Genomic DNA, 26919 nt, shown 5'->3' on the forward strand with positions numbered 1-26919 from the left:
CATTTGCCAGTCTTCACACCTATGACATAAAAAAAACTCAAGTGTTGGAGGTCTATAGCCTATTCCCTTATTAATTACCTATAACATAAAAAAAAATTGTCTCATTGGAATATGAATCAGGGATACGACCAGAAGGAGATGTGCAGGGCCCAAATCTTTAGTTTCATTTTAAGACACGGACATGTAACACCATTAATTCCCTAGTTATTTCTTGGACCGCTACTGAAATGTCCTCATTGAAAATCTTATCAGTTTTAATAGCCCAGCCATTGAAGCAACGAGGCAATGATGCTCCTTTTTTTGTTTTATATGATAGGAAGTTAAATAACATAACCTCCACCCGAAAACATTGGCACTCAAAAATATAAGTCAATCTACAATTGCTTCAAAGACTCCATGTTCCTTTGAATTCAAACATAGCAAAGTATTGCTCTTTAATCAGACTGCCGACAAAGTCGCGTATATAAACTTAGTGCTGAAACTAAGACTTGTACAAATGTTCGACATTCTTTCTAACCGTATGTTCGTTTATTAGTATTCATAGTGGCATACGCTGGTGATATTGACTCCGGCCCAATATTTTATTCAATTATATGTAAAACCTTCTCCTTATTGTATTCTTCGCTACGAATTCTTTAGTGACATGTAATTCAACAAACCAACGACCGCTGCTTCGCTCGTTTCTCATTCGCTAGGAGGTGGACGTTCAAAAGAATAAATGTAATTAATTAAGAAGGTTCTAGTGTTTTTGTTTCATTTCTGTATTTTTTTTAAGTAATTTTACAGGACTTAATTGATAAAAGAACCAGAGGAAGGCTTGGTTGTTGGTATTTCATTTAGGTTAGGACATTGTGTTTTTATTTTACCAGATTCGGCAGTACCTTTTTTACTTTCGACACAATAAAATAAAATTGCGTTGATTTTAGTATCATCATTTTCATTTGTAAAAGCAAAAGGCCTTATTCAACATAATTCACTTGTAAATGTAATAATTTTCTGTCAATTTTGTGACAAACGAAGACTCTTAAAGAAAATTCATGAAGTCCTAAGATTTTTCTGTTATGATTTAAGAAGTCTTCCTATTGTTCCAGTTTACAATAAACCCATTAAATTAATAACTAATTTCGTTCAAAAATATGTATGGCCAGAATTTTGATACGCAAAACTGCTATTAGTCTTTAATATTATAAAGGATAATATTTTTATCAATTGGTCCATAGATAAGTATGAACAAAATAACAAATTTATATTATCACTTATAATTTTTAATTCATTAATGTTATTGATGTACGAACAATATTTCGAATCAAAGCAAAACTGTCACTTATAAAAGATGGTTGCTATTTAAAGCAACGATGCTAAATGTCAAGGCATGCTACACGTGGATTCGTGGGCAGTTCTCTCTGAATCGATACGATAGTCGTTCCGTTAAAAGTGTCGTGATTCGACTAGTAATAGAAATATTTATTTATTCTGTTATATTAATATTATATATTTAATAAATACATATTTTGTTATAGTAGCCGATTTCATAAAAAATAGTGTAATCTATTTAAATACGTTATTCGTATAGCTTTGAAATTAATTCAAGATTTTTCCCGCGCTAAATATATATATATATATATATATATATATATATATATATATATATATATATATATATATAAAATCGAAATAACACTCCCTGAATCTCAAACACTATAACACATACAAACTAGAATTTTGGCAGATAGATTCCTTATAGGGTGTAGAACTGTAGACATTCGCTAAATGTCTACAGTTCATTACATGCATTTTACGAAACACTAGGGTTAGACTTTCGGAGGGGGTAAAACGAAAGTTGGATGTTTGTGTTATGTAAATTACTCGCGGCTAAAGCCGCAAGTTCAGTTAGTTCGAAATAAAATTATTACTGTTACCGATTTAACGTAAATGGGAGATTTGTGTCAATTTTGATTTTATTTCAATCTCAGTATTATAAGATTTATTTAATACTTTCAGGGGTGTTAATATAAAATTTGTACATGTTGACTAATAAATTAGTTACTTTTTAGAAAAATATATTAAATATAGCAGTTTTGCTGAGGGCACTGGCCCCTTCATATGATGAAGCGGCTTTTTGTGATAATTTTGATCGAGTACTGTGTACTTCTAACGTAAAAAGGTTTCACGAGCTTCCGTCACGTTCATGGAGTTTCAAGAGATTTATTTAATTTGAGAACATACTTAATTTGAATCTTTCATTTTGTATGATATTTTATTCATGAAATGTTTATCGCTAATTTGGGAAAGTTAGTGTCAAAATCAACGAATTTTGTCTTTTGGATCCAGTTTAAACCGGTTCTGAGTCTTTATACGTTATGTAGACGGAACACGTGTAAAGAGTGTGGTATACCCTGCGCGAAAACTAAAGTTATACACCGGGACTATCTACAAGGTGGAATGGCGTAGACATATGTTTGTAGGGGCGTAGAATAGGACACGGGTGAGAATCACGAGTGAGAACTTTGGAAGAATATTGTGAGTACCTAATTCTGTCTTAGAAAAAGAAAAAATAGGGTAAGATGATGATGAAAATAGGACAGACATGTTCGTGACCGAAATGCAATAAATGAAAGATTCTGCGAAGGAAATTTTTTGTCAGAAAGGCTTTTCTTCGCAGAAATACAACTTTTCCCAAGTAATTTATAAGGGTGGTGTAGCATAACTTAACAGCAGCTTAGAAATATCTGTCTCTATACCATGTATTTAAATAATCGTACAAAATATAAATTTTATTTTTCCGTGATACCCTTATATGGGAAATGATAATTTTTCTGTTTATTTCTTTATCGGAACTCGGGAATAATGTCATATTCTACCAGTGAAAACAGTTTATAGAATTCGATCATAAGTTCTGGAGATTACGCCATACATACGAACAAACAAATATTACCTCTTTGTGTATTAATATAGATAGATAATTGTCTGCAATGTTTACTGAAGATCTGATATGCAAGTGGTATTGAGAATATTTCATGAAAGTCATCAGCGTTTTCTAGCGCTGCTGATAATTCCATCGTCCCCTTTTAACTAAGCGTAAAGCTATGGGTGGGACGAGAACAAAGGGGGTTTTACCGAAGTAGTCAATTAAATTTATGACTTTCCAAAATGGTACTCAATTCCTGCAGTTATTTATTGTTTATTTATTGGGTATTTACTTGAACTAGTTTGTGGTTTTGAGTTGTAAGAAATCTTTGTTTGAGTGTTGAATTTTAAGGGTTCTTTTCAAGACAATCATGTCTATATTTTTATGGAAGGCAGGCGAGCAAATGGACCTTCTAATTGTAGATCATCTCTTCTTCAAATAGGGGCACTATTTAGATTAAGTGCCATGCTGCTTATTAATGTTATATATTCTGTTGTCTGTACTTAGTTCACTTACAATCCGGAACAGATATAAAGCTCTAAATAATGAAGGCTCCCAGACAACCAGGCAAGCTATGCTGAGTTTAGAACCGGTTGCAGAATTCATCATTAGGAAACCTCAGAGCGTGCAAGAAGCGTGCTGAAGCGTCTAGACTCCTTCTCATGAGTAGAGAAGGCTTTACATTACGGCTTGCAATGTCTAAAGCCTATTATATACTCTTAAAAATGTATGATCCAGAATAATTTCACCTACGATGGATCGTGTCAAGTTGATCAACAGAATATTCTAGACAACAGGAAGATTGTCTTACGATATGTTTTTCTTGTAATGCTTAATATTGCATGACCTTCCATTTTTAGTGAACGGTTAATGAAAAAAATGCTAGAATTCGCTTTATATTCATGAGAGCTTGCATAATATATACTTATGTGCTTAAATCAAACGAAACCGCGCAAAGGAGCTAGTTACTCGATAAGGAAATTCTATAATACAAAAGAACTACGCAACTCGAATAGCGTCTCTTTAATGCTATTAGGGTCATAACGAACATGCGCTCATTAAAAGTTTTAATGAAATAACTGAAGTTAACCACGAGGTGAATAATAAATGTAAATAAAACCCGTATGTGAGTCTGTGCGTGTATGTATATATTTAATTATAAACTGCATCTTCTGGTATACATTTTATTTACATTGGTTATGAAGAATTTCAGTTAGGCAGAATTAAATTCGTCTGTCCTTTCCTTTGTATGGATATATTAAAAGCAATGTCGTGTCTGACTGAAATGCGTTCATTTTTCAGTTTTATACTGGAGCAACTAATTCTAAAACCCAAATTAAGAAATTGGTGAAAATATTTAATGATCATTGGTCGGTACAAACCGATAACGTAATAAACCAACCAATAAGCGTGCAGCCGAGATGGTCCAGTGGTTTGAACGCGTGCATCTTAACCGATGATTTCGGGTTCAAACCCAGGCAGGCACCACTGAATTTTCATGTGCTTAATTTGTGTTTATAATTCATCTCGTGCTCGGCGGTGAAGGAAAACATCGTGAGGAAACCTGCATGTGTCTAATTTCAATGAAATTCTGCCACATGTGTATTCCGCCAACCCGCATTGGAGCAGCGTGGTGGAATATGCTCCAAACCCTCTCCTCAGAGGGAGAGGAGGCCTTTATCCCAGCAGTGGGACATTTACGGGCTGCTAATGCTAATAAAGCGTGCAGTATATAGTTTGATTAGCGAATCCTGCTCATTATTTCAGAAACTGTATCGATAAATTCCTCTAATTGTATGGATGTTCGATGTTGCGGGCGGTTAGTTTGTATATACCTCACGAGGGAATGTTTATTATTAATAAATATTGCCTGCAAGTCTGATCGTTCGTCCATTTATGAAATCAATTCAATTGTAAGCTTTTACAAGTACTTCTGAATCGAGTCTACTCTTAGCAGTATACTTTGATCTTCATTCATTTTAACACTTTCTAAGTCAATAAAACGCCTATTGACATCATAACAATTATTTATGTAATGGTATCTGTAGTTATATCTAGTATGAAAAAAATAATATAATGTGGTATTTATATTGTCCGAGAATGTCCTCGGATTGGTCAGAAAAAGGGAAAGTCCCGATTGCGAAGACCACGCGTGTAAAGTTGCGGGTTCAGTGTTGTGAATAATACGTTTCCAGAGCAATAGGATCTCGTCTCGCATTACCGTCTCTATTTCTCTTTGTCATGCAATGTGAACAAGATACATGGCTGGATTTAGGTATGGCGAAATCGCTTTGAGGTAGATAATCTTATACCCATATATTTTTCTTTTTTTTTTTTTTTTTTTTTTTTTTTTTCCTGTGGCAACACTAGCTAAATGTCATAAAAAAACTTCTCTCAATAATTTAAAATCATTTTTATTATAAAAAATAATTGTAATTAGTTTTGATTATATATTTATATCAAGCTATTAATGTACTTTATATAAAATATAATAATATACTGAGTGTCGAGCATTAATGTGCAGTGTTTCCTTGTGTTGTGTTCGTCAGCTGACATTACGCAGGTAACGAACTCAATTTTAAAAGTTTTCTTGTTCAACTTCTTGTTATCCCTCTAACTCACTATAGAAACCATATTTAACAATTTTTAAGTCAAATATTACAGTAACTGTTTGATCACGCCGTCTATATTATATTATCAAACAATTTTTATTTTTATTAAACATGATGACTCGTAGTACCAAGGCGCGTCAGGCGGAGGAACAACTCCAGCTGACGCTCCAGGAACTAAAAGCATCTAAGACACAGTGTGATCTACTGTTAAAAGAAAGGGATGATAATGAACAAGAATTCTTGCAAATTCTTAATAAAAACAACATATTAAAATCTGAGCTCTCGCAGTTACATTTACGATATGTAGAAATGGAAGGACAAAGAAATAATTTGCAACAAATAGTCAGTGGGTTTGATAATTGCAGAGATGAGTATGAGCAAGCTCTCATGCTCATCAATGAGTTAAAAGTTAAATTACATAAGGCCCAACAATATATATCAGAATTAGAAAACAATAACCTCAACCTGAAGGCCTCTCAAACCCAGTGTCTATATGATGAACTGGTTGGACATACAACCACATTAGTGTCCCCGCTCACCAGTAAGAATGACATTTCGACAATTGATTTGACTGGTGATGACACGGGTTCTTCCATTCTAGTATTAAGCAAAAATAAATTCAAGAAATACATTAAAATTAATAGATATATTAAGAAAACACGAAAATTAATAAAATCTAGAAATAATTGTCTTAATTATGAAAAAATTAGTAAGGAAAGAAATACACTCAGATTAAAAATGGTTGAGTATAATAAGAATGTGAAAGATATGAGACAAGGTTATGAGGCTGATGTGAATGCTCTTCAGGCTGAGATATCATATTTAAAAAACTCATTAGAGATCATATCAAAAAAATATGAAATGTCCCAAAAGGAAATCTCTGGCCATATCGCTGCCATGAACAATCTACTAGACCTAAGTAAATATAATTCGGAGCGCTTTGACTCTCTCATAAAACACTATGCGTGTGATTGTCAGGGCGCTTCTGACTCTGGGGATCGTTCGGGGCTGTGTACTGGTATGCCTCCATCTCAGTCAACAGCTCATGTCAGCGCCATACCAAGCAAAACACATCATGTTCCTACCAAAAAATGTACTAAAATTTATAGTGATGGAATGGGAAGAGATATGGGTGTTTTGCTCAATGACATGTGTAAGGGACAATTAGTAACAAATTATAGTATGCCAGGTGCAAGTTATTCACATGTAATGAATAGTATTTTGAACTGTACTCATTGTCCTTCTACTACACTAATCATATTAGTTGGGAGAAGGGGAAATGTGAACAAAAAAATTCTTGATAATTATTACTCTAAATTATTAAATTTAAATGTAGAAAGAATATTAATGTTCACATTTCCTTATATTAAAGAAATGCCACAGGAAAATGCAATTAGGTTTAAATTAAATAATATGTTACATATAATGACCAATTGTAATTATGTATCAAAAAATGACATCAATAATAAAATAGAATTATTTGATATCAATAATATAATTAATAATAATTTATGTTTATTGACATGTGATAGGTGTCACCTATCCAATTTTTACAAGAGACAGATAGCAAGCATGCTATCATATTTTATTCTTACAAAATCAACCAATTGTTTGGTTGACCAGACAACTGCTTCTATTGAGCAGTATAACACAAGACCATACATTTTGGAACATGTTCCAAATAATTTAAATTAAATTCTAAGACAATAGAGGTAGTCTCTGGCACCAATAGTATAGTTTCCATAGAAGCCAATAAAAAAAAAAAGAAAATAGCTAATAATAAAATTGTAAACCTGGTGCACCAAAATATTCAAGGAATGTTAGGGAAGGACCTAGAAATTGAATTATTTTTGACCTGTAATGATATTGATATTATGTGTTTAACCGAACATTGGCTTCTGAATTATCAGGTCATGTTTAACTTTAGTGGGCACCAGATGGCTAGTTTGTTCAGTAGGAATAAAGCTATACGCGGTGGCTCTTTAATACTTATGAGTAAAAATTTTAAATTTAAGGAACGTAAAGATATTGTGAGCCTTTCTATTGAGCAAACTATAGAAATAGCCTGTGCAGAGCTTGAGCGTGTCATTGTTGTATGCGTATACAGGCCCCCTAGTGGATTATATGAATTGTTTGAAAATGTACTGGAAAATGTTTTATCGAAATTATCTGAATCTAATAAAGAAATTATTGTATGTGGAGATTTTAATATAAATTTACTGCATAATACAACCACAAGTATTAGATTCAGATCATTGTTAAGTTCATATAATCTGGTAAATCTGTTCTTAGAACCAACTAGAATAACAGATTCCACAGCAACTTGCATAGATAACATATTTGCAACCCATATTCCACAAAATAAAATTATAATTAATAAACTAAATTCAGATCATTGTGGACAACAAGCTTTATTTAACTTCCATGTTAAAAAAATAAGCAATTCCGAAAAAATAATGTTTGTTCCTTTGACCACTAGTCGTATTGAGAAGTTTAGAAGTAATATTTTGGCTAATCTACCACACTTATCTTTTAGTGATAACCCCAATGCTTTGTATAATAATCTATTTAAATTAATTAGAAACAAGTTTGATGCAATATTCACTTCTAAAACAGTTAATACAAAAAACTTTTTAAAATTCAATGATTGGGCTACTATTGGAATTCATAAAAGTAGGCAACGAATGTACGAGCTTTACAATGAAAGGACGTACAATCACAGTGCCACTTTTGCCAACTATGTAAGTAACTATTCAAAATTATTTAGAAAAGTGTGCTTTTTGGCAAAGTCTTTAACTATAAAAAATAGAATTAAGAATGCACATGACAAAATAAAAATGACTTGGAAAATTATTAATTGTGAAACTGGTAGAGGTGGCAGTCGCAGCTCCGAATTGAACTTAAATTATAATAATAAAGTCATAAATAGTGAATGGGAAGTTGCTTCAGTTTTTGAACAATTTTTTGCTGACATACCAGTTTCTACAACTAAGTTACTTATTTCTTCTCCAGCAGTTGCCGAATCATTGATGAAAGAAAATGTACGTGAATGCAAATCAAAATTTAATTTTACCCCTGTAAACACCAATGACATAATTTGTACATTTAGGTCATTAGACATTAAGAAAACTGCTGATCTATGGGGTATTTCTGTAAAGGTGATTAATTCAATTATTGATCTAATTGCACCTTATCTTGCAATAATATTCAATGATTGTGTTCAACGTGGTGTATTTCCTGACCTGATGAAACATAGTAAAGTCATTCCAATATTTAAATCTGGTAGCTCTTCAGATCCTAACAACTATAGGCCAATCTCGATACTACCAACCCTCAGCAAAATATTTGAAAAAATTATTTTAAATCAATTATTAGCATATTTCAATAGATACAATCTGCTTCATAGAAAACAATTTGGATTTACGAGGGGTCGCTCGACTACCGACGCAGGTATCGAACTAATAAGAAATATCTATGAAGCCTGGGAGAGGTCGCAGGATGCCTTAGGGATATTCTGCGACTTATCCAAAGCCTTTGATTGTGTTCAACATGAAACTCTGGTCAGGAAACTATATCACTATGGAATTAGAGAATGTGCACTCGACCTTCTGACTTCTTATCTTAACAATAGAATTCAGAGGGTTGACGTTAAAGGGACAAGGTCTCCTGGGGTCTCAGTTGGTATGGGGGTCCCACAAGGATCAATTCTTGGACCTTTTCTATTCCTCATATATATTAATGACTTGCCCTTTCTTGTTGGGAACAAACATGATATAGTATTGTTTGCTGATGATACCTCTTTGGTTTTTAAAATTAATAGGAAACAGGTACAGTATGACGATGTAAACAATGCTATGTCTGATATAGTACACTGGTTTAGCGTAAATAATCTTAGGCTGAATAATAAAAAAACTAAAATTGTAAAATTTAGCACACCAAACGTGCAAAATGTAAAACCCGATGTACTTATCAATGGGGAATCGATGGATCCAGTTGAAACAACTGAATTTCTTGGCCTTACTCTTGATGCCAAATTACAGTGGCTCCCCCATATAAACGGATTGGCGGGTAGACTGAGTTCTGCGGCATTTGCGGTCAAAAAAATTAGATTATTTACCGATGTTGATACGGCTCGCCTAGTTTATTTCAGTTACTTTCACAGTATAATGTCGTACGGTATTATGCTTTGGGGTAACGCAGCCGCTATCCATACTATATTTGTGCTGCAGAAGAGGGCTATTCGCGCAATCTATAACCTGGGAGCCAAGGAATCTTTGAGGTATAAATTTAAAGAAATTAAGATATTGACTGTTGCTTCTCAATATATATTCTGTAATGTTTTGTATGTACGAAAAAATATTAATGTTTTTATGAGAAAATGTGATTCTCATAACGTTGGTACAAGGAACAAACACAATCTTGTTACTCCTGTTACTCGACTGCATAGAGTCAGTAACTCTTTTGTGGGGCAATGTATACGCTTCTACAACAGGATCCCAGAAAGCGTTCAAAATGCTTCTGTTGCGAAATTTAAAAAAATTGTTAAGGAACGCTTGTGTGCGAAAGGTTACTATACAATTAGTGAGTTTATGTTTGATAGCACACCTTGGGAATGAAACGATCGCCTCCTGGCTGTTTCTACTCATATATAATTATGTATATAATTAATTTGACGTAAAAAACAAAAAAAAAGTCCCGCTGAGTTTCTTTCGCCGGTTCTTCTCAGGTCAGGGTGTTTTCTTTTCCGAACCGGTGGTAGTGTTTAACTTGACAATCAATAAGAAAGTGTAATACTTCTATATTGAATAAAGGAATTTGAGTTTGAGTTTTTGAGTTTGAGTTCAGGTAAATTTAAAAGATTTCGACTCGGTACTGATTTATATGACCTGCCAATGTCTATAGACGGAACCAATCATGATTATTTTTTAAATATTTAATAATTATTGTTTTTTTTTTTTTAGATTTTTATGAAAACTTATAATTCTTCAAGATCTATAATTCGATTCTTAAGAAAGGATTATTAGTACTGTACTGCTCACCCAGTTTCTAAGCGATGTCATAAACAACCATTAACTTCGCCATTGGCCCAAACATTTATTATTAATATTATAAATGTGAAAGAAGCTTTGTCTGTCTGTATGTTGCTGTTTCACGGTCCAACAACTGAACCGATGATTTGATAAAATTTAGTATTAAGCAAGCTTGAACTTCAAGGAAGGTCATGAGTTACTTTTTTATAACTAACACCCGACGACGAACCCCCTAAAACACGAGAGAAGCCGCGAGCGACGACTAGTAATAATTAAACAAACGCAACCGCGGCTTATAAGTATTACCATTATACACGAGGAAGGTGAAATATTTCGGATATCGATGTCGAGATAATAAACAGCACAAGGACTTTGGTAAGTGGGGATCGGCTTACTTTTGATGTACGCCGGTGTTGGGTAACGGAGGGGAAGTAAAAGATGTTGACGTCTCAATAATCAGTCGTAGAAGGGTCGGATAACAACGTTGCAGATTTATTTGTGAATTCCCAGGAAAAAATCTTTACGTTTGAAAGATAATATTCGATAACAACACAACATAACTTGTGTAGATCGAACAACGTATCAATGAACGTTGAAAAATTATTACAGAATTTTATACAAAACTAGTTTACGCCTGTGGCTTCGTCTATGTGCGTTTCTGTAACCCTAACAACTGAAATTATCGGTTGAGTAGTTAAACGTAATAATTAAAACAAAAAATAAATCTTTTTCGCATTTATAATATTGGCTAGAATTACCTAAAGAAAACAAATGTTGCCTTAAAGCCATATTCATATTTAACAATCTTCCTTTACCATTCACGCCTTCGTATTTCATGCCTATATCAAGCATATAATATCTTTATGTGCATGATATAGGCATGTAAATAGGCATATAATATTTAGTTCATTATAAGTTACGGTTACGGTAGGCGAAATAATTTGCAATTTATTAAACAAAAAAAAAATGATGTTCACGATTGATGGTTATTAAAATATTTTATTGTTAAAGTATATCAATATGTAAAAATAAGTAAAATAAAAAAAATAACGTAACTTTCACTTGATCGTTTAATAATGGACATATATAATAATGCATTGAGGTATTTAATATGGCTGTTGCACTTCGTGCAACTTTTGTTAAGCTATCAGACTTAATTTTAAGTATTGGTGTGCAATAAAGAATAAATAAATTAAATAAAAATAATATGTCTCATCCCGTTAGCTGTTACGGTATAATTATGATTCAGTCACTTCCAGCCCGCGCAAATAGATATTTCACATCAAAAAGCCGTTAAGCAAATAATTTAATTGAATACTGTTAGTAGCAGTCCCTCAGTCAGTTAGCTCCGATACGTGTATAAATTTGAATATTGCTCCAGGTTCCTCCTTCATATTGAATCAAAATGAACAGCTGCTTGGTTCTGTGTTCAATTTCCATTAATCAGATATTGCATTCCGAATGGATACTTATATATTCTACGTATCTCTGTATCTAGATTCGTTTCAACGCCGTCCGTGTGTTTTGGAACGAAATGAACTACTAAAGCAAAGCTGCGACGAGGACATGCAATTCGTTCATTCCTTTGTGTCGAGTACGTGGATGGTTTTAGATGTGAAATTTTAGGCAGTGTATCAGAGGAGCAAATAACTTCACCTTTACCAAACTGTTCACGTTTATTAAGTTTTCGTAATGAGATTTAAAAACTCAGAGTGCTAGCATAGATGGCTCAGTTAACGGAACACGTGAAACTCAACAAAGATCTCGGGCCTAAATGTGAGCAAGCACTTTCGGTCTCGGGTATTTAGTTTATTTTTTGAAATCATCTTGCTCGGCCTTGAAGGTTGCATAAAATATACGATTATAACAAATTTAGCGACCGAAAGTTGATATTTATTAGTTACAGTTTATGGGAAAGGTAGGGAGATTGGAAATTACTTAAGTTATACCTACTCCAAATATATAGAAAGTAGTCTTTTATGAAAGAAGTACCCGGTAAAAAGTTGTGTTTGGATTTTTTCCCTGAAAATAAATAAGAGATGTAAAGTTTTTATATTTGTTAACAACTAAAAGGCAAGAGACCTTCAAATTAAATGTTTTTATTTAATAAATTAATATTGTGTAACAAAGGTAGGTTGCTGATATGATTTTGAGTAAGCCGGTCTGTGTAGGTACCACCCACTCGTCAAATATTCTAGAGCAGAACAAGCAATGCTTAGCATTGTTCAGGTTGGAAGCGTGAGTGTGCCAGTGTACTACAGGCACAAGGGACATAATATTATACAAAAAAAATCCTCTTGAAGCAAGAGAGCGTAGATGTAAATTATTCAGTTTGATGGTAAAACTGTAAAATGTAAAAAAAACGGCCAATTACATTATTAACACAGCAGACCTTGCTATTGACACAACTCAAATCGACGAGAATATAAATTGAAATATAATTCAAATAATTTAAGTTATGTAAGCCTTTATCACTTATTTACATTTTGATTAAAACTTCAATATCGTTGCCAAGGTTCGCAGAAAGTTAACGAAATAAAATTACTGTATAATATAAGACTTTTATTTCGAGGAATTTTCTCGTATTCATGAAACTACTAAACTTGAGCACGCTTTAGGATTTTCTATCTAAATACTAAAGGTATTGAAACTCCTTATTATAAAATTATATCTGAAACGATTTACAAAAATTGAATGTTTAAGATTCAAATTGAAGTTTTGAACATTATCTAAATAATACATTATTGTAGCTTAGTTTGGTAAAACAGAATTACTTTTAAACCATTTTATCATTAGTGGACATATCCCAAAACACACAAACTAATTGAATATCAGTGTATCGAGAGTTTCAGTGTCGTTGTTATCAAACTTCAATCGTAAAAAAGATTTCACGTCTTCTATAAATGGAAGTACATCGAAGTTCTTTCTTTCATTGATACATATTGTAACAGAAATTTTAGTACACTATTATCACTTCTATGTGTTAATTATATCCTATATCCTATACAAGACTACACAAGATCTCTCTTACCACGAGGATTAATCATTCAAATTTAATTCCTGTAAACACAAATATTTCGGTTGATAATAATTATTGTATTATAAAATATACAACTTATTTCAAGATAATATAAATTTCTATTAGAATTAAGTTATAGACAAAATGTTAAAAATTGTTATCGACCGAAAAATTCACATTAAATATTTAGGTACAGGCAAAGCTTTCAGCTCATCCTAAAATTTTGGTATGTATTGCTTACGATAATTTTGTAATGACTGTTAAAGTTTCAGTTTTCAAAGTATCGAAAGATAAATCATATACTTATACTGATGAAAAATATAAATTTGATAATTAAAATGAAAATATTAAAACGAATGAAGTCATTCGAGAAACTGAAACTATAATGGAAGCTTTTTTTTTAATAATAATACTTATATTTCTTTACCCGCTTTCAACTTATACTATCTAGCTTTTCTACATAGCTATTTTATGCATCCACTACAGTGTAATATTAACATACAGATGTACACCCGGAGAGTGGAAAGGTTAACCAAATTTTGCTTCAAGCTAGTATATTTTCATACGAAAATTGCGATACGCTGCTTTTTTACATGGCGTATTGCTTAAAAAGTATAATTCAAGTGTCCAAATGCATAATCATTTAATGAATATTCGAATTTGAAGATGTAATGAAAATAATTTAAACAAAATTTGGTAAACCTTCCCTCGTCTTCAATGTACAATAATATATAAGCATTGATTTATGAGTTAGTAATCTTCCATGCACATATAAAACTAAAGACAAACACACTCTGAAATGTTTAGTGAGAGACATAGATCTCAATGTGGAGAATCAAACAGAAATCATTGAAATGAAGACAGCAGAATTGACAACAAGCAAACATGCAGACAAGAAACACAAGACACAGTTAAAAAAATTGTCTCAGCAAACACTGAAATACGTTCAAAATAAGGAAAAACAGATGGATACATTTTTGTTTATTATATCCGTTATATTTTTGTAGCTTTTATAACTATCGTGGAATTGGCATGCACAGTTAACGCTATGCGAGATGAAACAGTAATATGGACATTTTAAAGAGTTGGAAAAGGATGAAATAAAGAGTGTGGTCGTCTTTTTATATGTGCAGGGAAGTGACGGTGGGACGGTCGGTGCGAAGATACGCTTGACACATTTCAAATCACGGTAAGTGTGTCATTAGGCCAGAATGGATTTACTAATTTAAGCTTTAGCCCTATGTCTTTTAGAGCTATATTCATTTGTCATATCATAATTGGGACCTCATGGATGATCTTTTCGTTATTGTTCTAATATTTTCGCTCACTTAGTTTAATGAAACTTTTTTTCTGTTGCTGTTTCTTTTATAATATATATATATATTTTTTTTTATATTACTTTGCTTTGTTTTTATCTTAACTCAAATATTCTGGTAAAATTTATTGAATTTTTTGAATTCTGTTTAAATTGTATATATTTTTGTAAAGTTATTTAATAAAATAATAAATGATCACTGTAATATCGTAACAACAATATTAATTTATACTGTATATTATTATAAGTATTGTTAAAAAATTCATTATATTGTCATAAATCTTCTATTTAATGTTTTGAAAGAAAAACACTCCTATGGCTTTGACGCCTATTGAATTTTGGAGTAATAAAATAATAATAATTTGAATGATTCGGTCTACAATCCAGAAGATATATCTTAAAAATATTAGACGTTTTGTATGATTTAGTTTAATAGCATCGACTTATGTGCTAATGGAGACGATAAATACATATTATTCAACCGAGCCCCAATTTTCCTTGTGTATGATATATTATCACTTTCCAGAATATATAGCTTCATATTAAATGTCTTGCTTGCTTGCTTGCATTTGATTGGCTGTCTTCGTATCTTTTTTTTTTGCTTTAAATAACATATGCGAAAAAATTATCTGGCTTCCTCGTAATCTTCTAGAATATATTTTTTGCATGCTTCGAATTATCATAAAATAGATGGAATCACATGAAATATTGCGTGAGAAGTGTCGTATAAAATAATATGATCTAAATTTAACAGTAGCAATAATTGAAATAAATATATATATAAATAAAAGGTTATGGAACAGCTGTTTATGATGGTATGATGATAACTGAGCACTCTGCCACATGACATAGTCAACGCTATTAAGATAAGCTTCGTGTATCCATATTGCTCTGGCTTTAAACAGCTTTGTACAACAAATGTTTTCTATTTCCAGTGTCAGAAGACGTCCAGCCAACACAGCGAAGTGCACCACTCCTGCAGTCTCCTCAGTACACTGGCGGCAGACCACAGCCATACAGTAAGTAGAAAAAGTATTTTTATTGGAATTGTTCTATTGGAACCTTGGAAAGACTGACGAGTAAATTACCTTCTAGTGTTAAATGGTCACCAAATAGTATAAATATGATATAATTGCTTATTCTGTCGATTATAAATTATAATACGGTCTCGTCATATAAGTTGGATATTTCAGATTTCTTGAAGATTACTGTCGACGTTTAAATTTAATATTAATTGACGCTTGACATTCTTGATTTTATTTTTTCATATATTGTTTCATACTTGCTATATGAGATACCTTAAAAAAAAAAACCTTCACGCAAGTGCATCAACACCAATGGTACTTTTCAATGATTCCGATTGAACAATGCGTGAACGCGTCGCACACGAACATAAGCCAGCATAACATTTTATGTGAGATTTGATAACGATTATGAATCTAACAAAATATTAACAGACACGACAACGATACTTCTAAAATTCAAGATGAGAGAAATCATTCAAAACATAGATGATTACCGATAAACATTTTCTATTATACTTAATACATAAATATTTGTAATCTTATGACAAAATTAACTTTACAAGAGTAATATGAAACTGACCTAGTGTTACTTGTTATCTAATCAATTAGTGGTGAATTTCTGATCTACTTCTGGAACTTTCCAGATAATTCTAGTAGAAGTAGGGCGACAAAGTTGTTAGAAGTTTGAACGGTTCTTGAAGTCGATGTAACTTTTGTGCATGGCTCTAAGAATCGCACTAAACTTTGACAAGATGATACCATTTGGACTTTGAAGAGTTAACACGTTTTTACCTAGAAAAGTTTAGAGTTTTATTATATTATAATGGATATTCAAAGAATAGAATTTAAAATGATAATTAATTTATTATTTTCAAATTTATTGTTTTCTAATATTACTGCTTATTCGTAAAGAGATTTAAAGTCAAAAGTCTCACTAATTTCTTATATGTCTGTCCTGTTTTACACATTAAGTTTATTTGAACTTATTATTTCTTTCAACCATTGGTCTATTTAAGTTATATTGACCGCGTTTTCATTAGACATTTTCATATTTTACTAAAGTCATAAATTTGGGTATTGGAGCAGCGTGGTGGAATGTGTTCTTTACCTTCTTTTCAAAGGGAGAGGAGGTCTTAGCCCAGCAGTAGGAAATTTACAGGCAGCTAATGCTAATGTTAATAATTTTTTATACCAATTTCTATATGAAAAGTTTCGGTTAATGTTATTATTGTTCAATACACTTAGTCCGCGAATTGTTTATATATTCTATTAAAGATGAGATGCATAATGCAACAAGTGAAGTGAAAAATAATACGGCTCCATAAATAGAGAATCTTTCTCGACAAAAAGAGATCGCGCCGCTGAGCATCCGAGCGAAAAATTAGCGGAACGCTTTGAATAAAACGTTAAAAATTTAAATGAAGCTGATAGGTGCATGCACACTCTTATATAATATATCGGAATAGTTGCTATGGTAGTATAGTTTTATTTTGTAATCTGAATAGCTACCTATCTGAAGGCTCCGATAGTTTCGCACGAGTGAAATTAGTCGTGATTCCGTGATACTCGTTTAAATAGTGATGCGTTAAAATTTTTAGAACTACTGGTGACCGAAATTGAATCAAAATATATTAAAATTAAATATTAGTCGGAAAATTAAAAAACTATTCTGGATGCTGGCAACAATGCCATCTTCTTCGATGAAGACATTAAGGAGGAGAAGAATTACTAGCACACACATCGGAATTTAGGGTTTCAAGATTAGATAGAAAAATGGACCTACTCTTTGTCTCGTTGGAGCTGGTATTTATATAGGATTGCTTCCTGTCCATATGGAAACTATCCGTTACGCGATACATTAATTAAGTTTTAAGTAAAAATGCTTGTAAACGTTTGACATCTTGATAACTTGTTCATTAAACGAAAGTGCACAATGCGAATTGACCGAACCACAATTCTGAGGATTTCAGTATCTCAATATCTCAAAGCAGAATTGTGTAATTTGGTTGGATACTCTATTTTCTATTATGGTCTCAATCTAGAGCGTACTAGCTCTATGTGTTACTCATTCCCTCTACGTGGGATTCTGACATGCGCTACATTTGGTACTGGATTTTCTAGACACATATCCGATTTAGTTCCGCAACTGAATGTTAAAACTCGCCATTTATTATGAACTGAGTTTGTTACTATACTTTCTTCTAAGTTTGTTTTTTGAGTAATGTTATTAGATTAACAATTTTTTTATTAAATCTTCGTATGGCCAGGATTAGAGATGGTTCGGAAAAAAATAATTCAATTGATCGAGATTTTTATTATTGTGAGTTTATTTAATAATTATGGATATATTAGCAATGTCCGGTTTATTTATTTAACGAATCGTTATTCTGCAGCAGTCGATCGTTTTCAGCTACGAAAAATGAGTCGTTAAAGTAACTCCTATATTTCTGGCTTCAATACTTAAGAAACGTTTTCCATATAAAGCCTTACGGATTACGCCTCGTAAACAAAGTTTAAATAACAGTTTAAATGTTTCACTCTTGGACTAAGTTCTCGTCTACTTTTTGAGTGTTGATTCTACTAACCGTAAGCAAAACGAGTCGTTTCTCCAGTCGTTGTATAGTAACCAGGCATATATTTTTGTATAAAAATTCCATTCATGCACCACAAATAAGGCGATCTATATTTATCTGCATTATGATAGCTGCATCAAATCGAATAGGAATATCAATTAGTGGAAACATTTGAACCGTATTCGTTCCCTGTAATAACTTCATGAATAAAAGATTCTTTTACATGTTCACCTGTCCCTCACGAAACGGTTGAATTGAATTTTATAGAAGCGCCTCTATTTCACCTTGGAACTTTACTATTGTTACGGTAATAATCATACATTTATTTATTTTGCTTTATTCACCTCTTATGTAATTGAAAAAAAATATAAAAGTGTCGTAGGTTTTAGGTGTAGAAAATGTCCTTTGTCCGTCCTTCGTTGGGTTTCAAGCTTACTTCGTACCTTTCACCAAATTCGATTCGATAGACGTGAAAACGTAAAAAATAGACAGACCGTCAGAAGATTTGCTCATAATATTGGTATAGACGATTAAATTCGCAGATATTCGCATAGTATTTTATAATGTTTTTATTAACTCGCTCGAATTGAATATATAGTTCAGAATTGCTTTTTTTTATTAAATGTTAGTATTTCAAATCAGTGGTAGAATACGCGATGATAAGCAAGCAATAAACTTATATTATATTCATTTATGAATACTAGCTGAATATGCGGTTTTACCCCCCTTAGGGGAATTTTTAAAATCTGTTCTTCGCGGATGTCTATTAAGGAACGTACGTGCCAAATTTCAAGTTTGTAGGCGTTATAGTTTCTGAGATTTCGTGAGTAATCAGTGAGTGGTATTTCGCTTTTATATAGATTATTGTGAATTGTAAAATTTACCTTTTTCGGCAAAAACTTCCTCAAAATTTCTCCAAGCGTCTCGGTCCTCTACCAGGCGTGGCTATAGGGTTGACGCCTTGATAACTTGTAACTGTCGTAAATCCACCTCTTGTTAGACTTACCTCGATTTTTTATTTTAGTGTACAAATTTTTACTATTTGTATCCGTTAGTTTTCGTATAAGACAGATCCACTTGGATTTCTTAACATTCTATATAAAAGATTTCAATTTTACAGGCTTCTTTATTGAATATTGTGGGCTCCACTTCGCACCATTGAAAACTTCATGTGTTTAATTTGTATTTATAATTGAACTCGTGATCTGCGGTTAAAAAGGGTGTCCTGAAAAAACCTTCATGTGATGAAGAAAATATTTGTTCAATTTCTTTCCACCGTGCGAGTAAATGTATACAACAGCACGGTGGAATATACTCCAAAATTTATCCTTATAAGTGGACGAGTTATTTTTTTTCGTTTCGTACACAGTTTTATCCACGTGTGTTATTTAAAGTAGCTTTTCTCGATCTAAATAGAACAGCTGTTCTAGTTTCGAAGTAGACTAGAAACCTAGTTTAAGCAAATTTTACAGGTGAAACGATTGTTTGAATATATTTAGCTAGAACGTAATTTAGTCTGACTATAGTTTATCTTATGTATTATCTAAAGGTTTTTCTGCCGAGTATGCTCCTTCTTTGAGATTAGGTAACGAATTTTAATAAATAAGTTCTACAATTAAACTCCAGTAATTAAACTTGTTGAATCGTCTTATTTAATACAATACTTACGTATTGTTCTGTTCCGGTTTGAAGGGTGAGTGAGCCAGTGTAACGACAGCCACAAGGGCCATAACATTCTACCCCTCAAGGTCGGTGGCGCGTTGGTGTTATGAGGAATGGACTTATTTAGGAGGAACTCACCGTCAACCAATGAGTTCTCGTGTGCTAATTTTGTTTTTATTAATCTTCCTACATATCCGGCCGAATGACCACGCTTTGTACGTTTTTAAATCAATAAACATGTTTAATCCGATATAATTGAATAAAGACATATCAATATACATAATAAAGGGTTTTATATAAATTGCTATGATTTCGCAATTTAATCGATTAACAAAGTAAAAACCTTAAAATACGTAAAACATTTATAGTAAATCGAAAACTTCCATGGATTGCGAGGCGTTGTGACGGGTCCAACGCTTGCTTCCCTTAAATAATTCATAGCTCTGTTACCGACTGTAACGCTCGATGCGAATTTGAAAATTTTGCGCGACACGCGAATTTCACCGGAAATATGAGATACAGTTTAGCGATTCGCGCTTCTATTCCATTATTTTTATGTAACGGTCAACAGATGTAGATGTAGAGTCGCGGGTAATTGGATCGAGGGTATAAAATTCATTCGTTTCGGTGAAAATGCATCTTTTTTTTTTAAATTGAATAATGTTTTCGGCTTTTATATATCCCTCATACGTATCGCTTTTGTTTTTTACAGATGCAAATCGAAATGTACTTTATTCAATAGTTGATAAGGTACGTTTTTGATTCTACATTTCATCTTAGGGTTCCGTACCCAAAGGGTAGAACGGGGCCCGAAGATAATACTAAGACTCCGCTGTCATTGTTAGACATTTGAAATTTTCACAGATAATGTATTTCTGTTGCCGGTACAACAACAAATACAAAAGAAAAAAATAAAATAAATGTCTAAAGGGGGGCTCACATACAACAAACGTGATTTTATTTGCTGTTTTTATAGATGATGGAACAGAACCTTTCTTGCGCGAGTCCGACTCGCACTTGGTCCGTTTTTATTTATTATTGATACTATATGAATAATTTATTTTCATTTGAATTTTCTATATCGTGCATGAAAATCGTCGATTACTAATACCGTGTATTTTTATACGAATGTTTATCGAATAATACGTCTAGTTCTGACGTATTTGTACTGACAAAGGATATGATAAGGCTTAGTACTGATAAGCATAGAATAAGTCTTAGTTTTTGCGTCAACGGATATGCCGTTAATATCATCACTCACAGAAACTAAATCAACAAAAAAACGATTCCCTTGGAGGATATCAGTCACTTGTCGTAAGAGTCAACACAAAATATACTTTATTCATGTAGGCTTTTACAAGCACTTTTGAATCGTCATTTTGCAGAACTGTATTAAGTGAAGGACTCAGCAATTACTGAACTCAGTAATTACTCTTTTTTAAACATTTAAAAATACAACGTTATGTTAGTAAATACAATTATACATGTATATAATACATCCTGCCCGGAAGTGAACAAGTCTGCAAATTCTCTTTTTACTTTCCCCTCATTATCAATACAAAATCTTTAATTTTTTTTCTACCTAATTCTTAGATTATAGTATACACTGAATGAAATGAAACTCGATATAAAACCGCTATTAAATTAATAATATGTTTGAGTTTACTATAAAATGAATGTGGCTTAAACTTGTTCGTCTTTGTCTTGATAATCAATTTATTTTTATACAAATTGACTAACATTAAATATATCTTGATAAATATTTTATTGAATTTTTTATTGGTTTTCAGTAAGAAGTCAGATGTCATTCATATCAAATAATCAAAAATATCATAGAATTGTTATTATTTCAATTTCTATAAGCACTTTTGAATTGTAATTTTTTATAATTTAATTGACCGTAAAGCTACCCGTTTGAAATCCATATTTTAACGAGAAGTATTTTTTGATGCCGTTTATTCACCGGCACGAAGGGCATAACATCTAAGATCCTATGGTTAACGGTACAATGATGTCAGAATTAGAGGTCAGTCCTCTTTACATTGACAAAGACTTAGCGCAAGATGGTTAATTTTTTTTTTTAGTTAGAATAGGTAGGTAGGTCACCACTGTTCATAGATATTCGCACCAAGAAATATTTACTATCCTTTTCATACCGTTTTCAACGCTATTGCGCCACTTAACCTTGGGGACTAAGACGTGATGTCTCACCTGTCTGTAGGTACACTGTCGCCCTTCAAACCTGAACCCAACAATAGCGAGAATTGCTATGGTAACATTTTTTATAGTACTTCAATATTTTCACTTCTATCTATACATAGGTATAATAAAATTGGAGTGTCTGTGTCATGTGATATTAATAAAACCGATTTTTACTAAATACATACGTTTGTATACACGGTACATATACCGAAATAACTATTTTTTTCAATATTTGTCTTTCTGTCTCTTTGTTCCGGCTAATCTCTGGAACGGCTGGACCGATTATGATCGGAGTCTCACTGGCAGATAGCTGATGTAATAAGGAGTGACTTAGGCTACAATTATAACTTATTTGTTAAATTCAAACGCGCACAAAGTCGCGGGCATAGCTATATTAACAAATAAATTTGAAATATTCTATGTAACTATTTTGAAAAATTGATTTCATATTCTCCCAGTCCATTGTATCTACTTTCATTGTTTATTTATAGTATAATCGTGAATATCATACAATATATGAGTTCAAATCCGCTTATTATACCGAATACATGATAACACTTATAAATATTTATGACAATTTTCATTTCCACCATGAATAACGATGTATCAGTTGTGCTCGTTGCTGTCAACTTTAATTTATTACGGTTATATGTTTAATCGTGATATAGGTTCTGTTTGTTGAATATATTGTTAGTGTATCTGTTACGAGTTTGAAGATATGTGTTAGTTTTTTTCCCCTAGGGATTGTCGAATAATGATCGGATGTTTTATGATATATTTATTACAAGAATGTTTATATAAATAATAATTTAAATGGTACAGAGCCGAGATGGCCCTGTTGTTAGAACGCGTGCATCTTAACCGATGATTTCGGATTCAAACCCAGGCAGGCACCACTGAATTTTCATGTGCTTAATTTATGTTTATAATTCATCTCGTGCTCGGCGGTAAAGGAAAACAACATGACGAAACCTGCATGTGCTTAATTTCAACGAAATTCTGCCACATGTGTATTCCACCAACCCGCATTGGAGCAGCGTGGTTGAATATGCTCCACACCTTCTCCTCAAAGGGAGAGGAGGCCTTAGCCCAGCTGTGGGAAATTTACTTAGCCCAGCAGTGGGAAATTTACAGGCTGCTAATGTAATTAAAATGGTTGTTGTATAAATCCTGTCCACGCGGAATGCTAGTAAGTATGCTAGCAGCATTTCCCCGTTAAATCGCAAAACCGATCTTCTTGGCAAAAATGAATACCAAGTAAATTGTCGTATGTTTTATATAAAAAAAAGTTTACCTTCAATTGTCAGTAAAAAAAAAGATGTCGAAACGAATCATATCTAATGGAACTAGGACGAGCCAGAAGCGATGGAGCTGATAAAAGGAAAACGAAAACATTGCGTGACCATACGTAGCGTTCCGCGTGCACGGTTGTCGGTTGTAAACATACAAACCCTACTTTATAGACACGTCAACTTGCCCCTTCATTGTTACACTAACCGTACAATGTAGATTTTATTTTACATTCCGTTCGGATTTTCGATTTGAAAACTTTTTTCAGCGTTTCGAGTGACTTTTTGTGGGAATATCCTATCCCCGTTAAAAGTTTAAGTTGAAGCATATACATTCCAAGCTGCGTGTATTATTTTTTTTGTCTTATATCAATTTAATTCAGTAACTACTGAGTTTCTTGCCGGTTCTTCTACATTCCGAAACGGTGGTAGCTTTACTTTAAATAGTTTGTTAAATACTTCTACTTGAATAAAGTATGTTTTGATTTGATTTGAATATGCCACAGGAGATTGGTTCGTAGGATATGCATATCAATAAAATCAAGAATAATGTAGTTTAATCAAAAGTAACTTTAATTATTATAGTCACAAAGAGTAGGTAGGTTCAAAGATAGTTTAAATTGAGACAGACACGTCCGCTCGGATCGAGCTCTCGTCTTTGATTGCCCGCCGCCGCTTCTAAGCTTGACTCAGTGTTGCCTCAGTCTGATTATAGATGGCGCCACAACATTCTCCGTTGAACAAAGTCAAAAAGTTTTTATATAAAATATAAATAAAGAAGACAATACATTTATACGCTGACCGGTCGAATATACAACCTCGATAGAATCTTCAATGTACGACTTATTTCACGCAAACTCGACCCGAATAACGAAAGGAAAATAATAATCAAAAACATCACACCGTTTTGATCGTTTGTTCTTGTCATTTCTACTTTTTTTTCCGTCCTCAGCAGGATAACATTTAAAAGTTTTATGTACCGTGTTCATATTATTCAACCGACCGTGGGCACTGAGTCTAAATAAAATATCAAAATTATTCACACGTTATACCTACGATAGCATACCTTTTTGTTTTGATATCATAATGATCTATTGAACTGAAGTAAAGCGGTTTGAGTCTAAATATCAAACATTTTTTTTTGCGTATTTTAGCTAAAAGGTAAAGACAATTATTAATTCGATCTTGACATTAACTTGATTGACCCCGTGTCATGGGTTGATCGTCCGTGCTTATTACCAAAAACTTTAAGAATAAATTGCACTATAGCGTACTCCAACCACACGAGATCCCTCATGCGGTTGGCATCAAAGGTTAAATTACTTGTAATTAAACATTTCACATCGAACTGATGCGATATAATCGAGAGATCGAATAGTCTAAAATATCGTTTATGGATTAGCGAAAAAATGGCGTCAATAATGTCGACGGAGCTGTTATTGTAACTTTGAAAGTAATGTTAAAGATGATACAAGTAGTTCAGTGGAATAGTGTTGTATTACAAATAAATATATATAGTAGACGAGAACTGTCTTTAGGGATGACTGAAAGACGATTGCATGTGGCGGAGATGAGACTGCTGAGAGGAATGTGTGGTGTTACGCGAATGGATATAGTAAGGAATGAGTACATAAGAGGAAGTTTGAAAGTGGCATCGGTAACCGAGAAACTATCTGGAAACCGGCTGTCTTGGTATGGGTATGTTATACGGAGGAATGAGGACCATGTTGTGAGAAAGGTTTTGAGTATGAATGTGGATGGATATAGATGTAGGGGACGACCCAAGAAACGGATGGATTGTGTGGAAGACGATATGGTTAGAAGGAATGTTACTTGTGAGATGACGTCCGTCAGAGAAGTATCGAAGAAGAAGACATGCTGCGCCGACCCCAAGTAAAATTGGGATAAGGACAGGAAGATGATGATGAGAACTGACTTTAGTGCAGAATATAGAAGAGCTTTTAGAAAATTGCATAGAAATGTTAATCCAAGGTTATTTATCTTTATTCCTTCTTCCATTGGAATAGGCTATAATTAAATGCAATATTGAAATCTATTAGATCATGGACACCTATCCTACCTATGGATTAAAAATAATGTTTCTTATATTTATAAACTAATGTCTCTCCCTCTCTTCCATCGTTGATTTGACATTCGAAAGAAAAAGACGACACCTTTTTTAACTAAACACCTCTTAAGCAACGTATTTTAAAATAAATTTGATAGATTAAAATAATATCATTGACTATTAGGAAAAATTGACGATATTAATGATAAAAAAATCATCGTAAGTTCTTCGTAATTTTAAAGTTCAATCATCCATTCGATCCGTCAGAAAATTAGAAGAACCATTTCAGCGGCCAGACGTAAGAGCGGATAATAAATAATTTCTTCGAAACAATCATTGACAGTATTCTTATAAAAACAATTTAGAGATTTTAACGAGGCTCAAGACGGTGGTTCAATTCAATTTGAACCTGCTTGGTGATATTAACATAATCGCCGAATAAAAGAGGGGGGACGGCTGGGGCGTAAGATTTCAAGTCTCTTCGGATGATCAATCAGTTATTTATTGAAATCGGGTCAGCATCTGTTTGGAATGTTTGTTTTGGTACTATTTCCTAAGGGCATACATTATGATTTTACTCGGCGGGCTTTGCGCAAGCCCATCATCAGATACACTGATATATTCTAGCGTCAAACACAAGCAATACTTATTGTTGTGCTGTTCCGATTTGAAGGGTGAATGACCCAGTGTAAATTATAAACACATATCAAGTACGTAGAGTATACTAGTGATTGTTCGAAGTTCAGTTTCAGTTTAGTTTTCATCCATCTAGGAACCAAGATATATATATTTCACAAGGATAACTGAGAATGTATTCTATTAATGTAATCTTTCAAGTCTACCTGGGCTGTATATATATATACCGCAGACCGAATATTAAGCACGACGAGCTATCTCAAAAGACTAGCAAAGCATTCGAGCTCTACAGGTATATGTGTATCCATAAACACAGTCTTTATCCTTACTGGCCACCACCACCACCACTGGAAAATCTTCAGGTGCAGAATCAACGGCTGTAAGTGCTCTCCGAGGCACGGGAGATTACAAAAACTTATTTTCCTCCCAAACGACACTCTTCGATCCACTATTAGATTATTCCAAAACAATGTTACAAACATTCACTTAAAGGAACTTACCGGTTAGCTTATAAACAAAAGTTTAACATATATAGTATATTAATCGTACAGAGAAATCCAAATATACATAGTTCAATTTT

The 26919-nt window shown here is 32.9% G+C and overlaps 1 protein-coding gene across 2 annotated transcripts in view; it reads left to right on the forward strand.

Annotated features, from left to right (window-relative positions):
• LOC125074073 (heterogeneous nuclear ribonucleoprotein L) overlaps window positions 1–26919 on the forward strand; it is a 408322-nt gene that overhangs the window by 368970 nt on the left and 12433 nt on the right. For both annotated transcript variants that reach the window (XM_047685304.1, XM_047685305.1), the window contains exon 6: window positions 15820–15903. In XM_047685304.1, the coding sequence (XP_047541260.1) occupies window positions 15820–15903 (84 nt within the window). The remainder of the gene's footprint in view (window positions 1–15819; window positions 15904–26919) is intronic.

This window comes from Vanessa atalanta, chromosome 26 (assembly GCF_905147765.1).
Source record: "Vanessa atalanta chromosome 26, ilVanAtal1.2, whole genome shotgun sequence".
Lineage (NCBI taxonomy): Eukaryota > Metazoa > Arthropoda > Insecta > Lepidoptera > Nymphalidae > Vanessa > Vanessa atalanta.